Source organism: Triticum aestivum, chromosome 4D (assembly GCF_018294505.1).
Source record: "Triticum aestivum cultivar Chinese Spring chromosome 4D, IWGSC CS RefSeq v2.1, whole genome shotgun sequence".
Classification (NCBI taxonomy): Eukaryota; Viridiplantae; Streptophyta; class Magnoliopsida; order Poales; family Poaceae; genus Triticum; species Triticum aestivum.
The window spans coordinates 19,189,023-19,192,338 of NC_057805.1; the positions used below are offsets into that span (position 1 = coordinate 19,189,023).

The 3,316-nt window shown below is 64.1% G+C and overlaps 1 protein-coding gene across 1 annotated transcript; it reads left to right on the forward strand.

The window, feature by feature from the left end:
* Window positions 1-439: 439 nt before the first annotated feature.
* LOC123095833 (DELLA protein RHT-1) lies at window positions 440-2,957 on the forward strand. The gene has a single exon (NM_001426781.1). It carries the CDS (start codon window positions 638-640, stop codon window positions 2,507-2,509), a length of 1,872 nt encoding a protein of 623 aa, NP_001413710.1. The 5' UTR covers window positions 440-637; the 3' UTR covers window positions 2,510-2,957.
* The last annotated feature ends 359 nt before the right edge of the window (window positions 2,958-3,316 follow it).

Here is a 3,316-nt window from a genome sequence, read left to right on the forward strand (position 1 = left end):
CTAAACGGTCAACATGGAAAAAAATCCCAAGGATTAAAAAGGCTCCTTCGATTCAAAGAGGCCCTCAACAGTGCAATACACAGATGCTTCAAAGTTTTGGAATCCATTTTGCCATGAGCGCTGCAAGCCACAGAGAGGGCCACACGGCCGCAGCGCACAGAGAGGGAGTCGACGTAGCAGAGCCCCATCACCCGCAGCATTTTTTTAATTAGTGGGGATTTCTGGGGTGGTGGGCGCAAGATTTGTAACTGGATGGCGAAGTTTGTCTGGTGATAAAGATGGGCGCGACGAATCCGTCCATCGATCCAACGCTGTGCGCGTGTCTGGCCGGGGCCCCGCCCGCCAGCGACCCACCACTATGCCCCGCCCAGATGCCTTCCCCCCTCCCATCACCCGATGCCGTCTACAACTACTACTACTCGCTCCCGCTGCCGCTCGCTCGCTGCTCTGCTCGCTCGTTCTCCTCCCAGTTCCCACCCCAACCATCTCCATCTCCTCCTTCTTCCTCCTCTCCCACCCCCGCCCCCCGACCCTGGATCCAAATCCCGACCCGCCCCAGAACCGGAACCGAGGCAAGCAAAAGCTTCGCGCAATTATTGGCCAGAGATAGATAGAGAGGCGAGGTAGCTCGCGGATCATGAAGCGGGAGTACCAGGACGCCGGAGGGAGCGGCGGCGGCGGTGGCGGCATGGGCTCGTCCGAGGACAAGATGATGGTGTCGGCGGCGGCGGGGGAGGGGGAGGAGGTGGACGAGCTGCTGGCGGCGCTCGGGTACAAGGTGCGCGCCTCCGACATGGCGGACGTGGCGCAGAAGCTGGAGCAGCTCGAGATGGCCATGGGGATGGGCGGCGTGGGCGCCGGCGCCGCCCCCGACGACAGCTTCGCCACCCACCTCGCCACGGACACCGTGCACTACAACCCCACCGACCTGTCGTCTTGGGTCGAGAGCATGCTGTCGGAGCTCAACGCGCCGCCGCCGCCCCTCCCGCCCGCCCCGCAGCTCAACGCCTCCACCTCCTCCACCGTCACGGGCAGCGGCGGCTACTTCGATCTCCCGCCCTCCGTCGACTCCTCCAGCAGCATCTACGCGCTGCGGCCGATCCCCTCCCCGGCCGGCGCGACGGCGCCGGCCGACCTGTCCGCCGACTCCGTGCGGGATCCCAAGCGGATGCGCACTGGCGGGAGCAGCACCTCGTCGTCATCCTCCTCCTCGTCGTCTCTCGGTGGGGGCGCCAGGAGCTCTGTGGTGGAGGCTGCCCCGCCGGTCGCGGCCGCGGCCAACGCGACGCCCGCGCTGCCGGTCGTCGTGGTCGACACGCAGGAGGCCGGGATTCGGCTGGTGCACGCGCTGCTGGCGTGCGCGGAGGCCGTGCAGCAGGAGAACCTCTCCGCCGCGGAGGCGCTGGTGAAGCAGATACCCTTGCTGGCCGCGTCCCAGGGCGGCGCGATGCGCAAGGTCGCCGCCTACTTCGGCGAGGCCCTCGCCCGCCGCGTCTTCCGCTTCCGCCCGCAGCCGGACAGCTCCCTCCTCGACGCCGCCTTCGCCGACCTCCTCCACGCGCACTTCTACGAGTCCTGCCCCTACCTCAAGTTCGCGCACTTCACCGCCAACCAGGCCATCCTGGAGGCGTTCGCCGGCTGCCGCCGCGTGCACGTCGTCGACTTCGGCATCAAGCAGGGGATGCAGTGGCCCGCACTTCTCCAGGCCCTCGCCCTCCGTCCCGGCGGCCCTCCCTCGTTCCGCCTCACCGGCGTCGGCCCCCCGCAGCCGGACGAGACCGACGCCCTGCAGCAGGTGGGCTGGAAGCTCGCCCAGTTCGCGCACACCATCCGCGTCGACTTCCAGTACCGCGGCCTCGTCGCCGCCACGCTCGCGGACCTGGAGCCGTTCATGCTGCAGCCGGAGGGCGAGGAGGACCCGAACGAGGAGCCCGAGGTAATCGCCGTCAACTCAGTCTTCGAGATGCACCGGCTGCTCGCGCAGCCCGGCGCCCTGGAGAAGGTCCTGGGCACCGTGCGCGCCGTGCGGCCCAGGATCGTCACCGTGGTGGAGCAGGAGGCGAATCACAACTCCGGCACATTCCTGGACCGCTTCACCGAGTCTCTGCACTACTACTCCACCATGTTCGATTCCCTCGAGGGCGGCAGCTCCGGCGGCGGCCCATCCGAAGTCTCATCGGGGGCTGCTGCTGCTCCTGCCGCCGCCGGCACGGACCAGGTCATGTCCGAGGTGTACCTCGGCCGGCAGATCTGCAACGTGGTGGCCTGCGAGGGGGCGGAGCGCACAGAGCGCCACGAGACGCTGGGCCAGTGGCGGAACCGGCTGGGCAACGCCGGGTTCGAGACCGTCCACCTGGGCTCCAATGCCTACAAGCAGGCGAGCACGCTGCTGGCGCTCTTCGCCGGCGGCGACGGCTACAAGGTGGAGGAGAAGGAAGGCTGCCTGACGCTGGGGTGGCACACGCGCCCGCTGATCGCCACCTCGGCATGGCGCCTGGCCGGGCCGTGATCTCGCGAGTTTTGAACGCTGTAAGTACACATCGTGAGCATGGAGGACAACACAGCCCCGGCGGCCGCCCCGGCTCTCCGGCGAACGCACGCACGCACGCACTTGAAGAAGAAGAAGCTAAATGTCATGTCAGTGAGCGCTGAATTGCAGCGACCGGCTACGATCGATCGGGCTACGGGTGGTTCCGTCCGTCTGGCGTGAAGAGGTGGATGGACGACGAACTCCGAGCCGACCACCACCGGCATGTAGTAATGTAATCCCTTCTTCGTTCCCAGTTCTCCACCGCCTCCATGATCACCCGTAAAACTCCTAAGCCCTATTATTACTACTATTATGTTTAAATGTCTATTATTGCTATGTGTAATTCCTCCAACCGCTCATATCAAAATAAGCACGGGCCGGACTTTGTTAGCAGCTCCAATGAGAATGAAATGAATTTTGTACGCAAGGCACGTCCAAAACTGGGCTGAGCTTTGTTCTGTTCTGTTATGTTCATGGTGCTCACTGCTCTGATGAACATGATGGTGCCTCCAATGGTGGCTTTGCAATTGTTGAACGTTTGGCTTGGGGACTTGGTGGTGGTGCATGGGATGAGATTCACATCACGGATTAGATTAGCCATCCGTTGCCGTCTTTGAGAGCTTGCCGAACGAAGTTTCCCGATCTAGGAGTTGCTGCAAATGATGCGGCTTGTTGGAAAGATCTCGTGTAGTTTCCCCTGGGGTGCCCGGCTGGGTGTGTGGTCACCCCGCCGCTGGCTGTTTCCGATCTAAAAATGAACCTGCACGTTAGTTGGAGAGAGGGGCG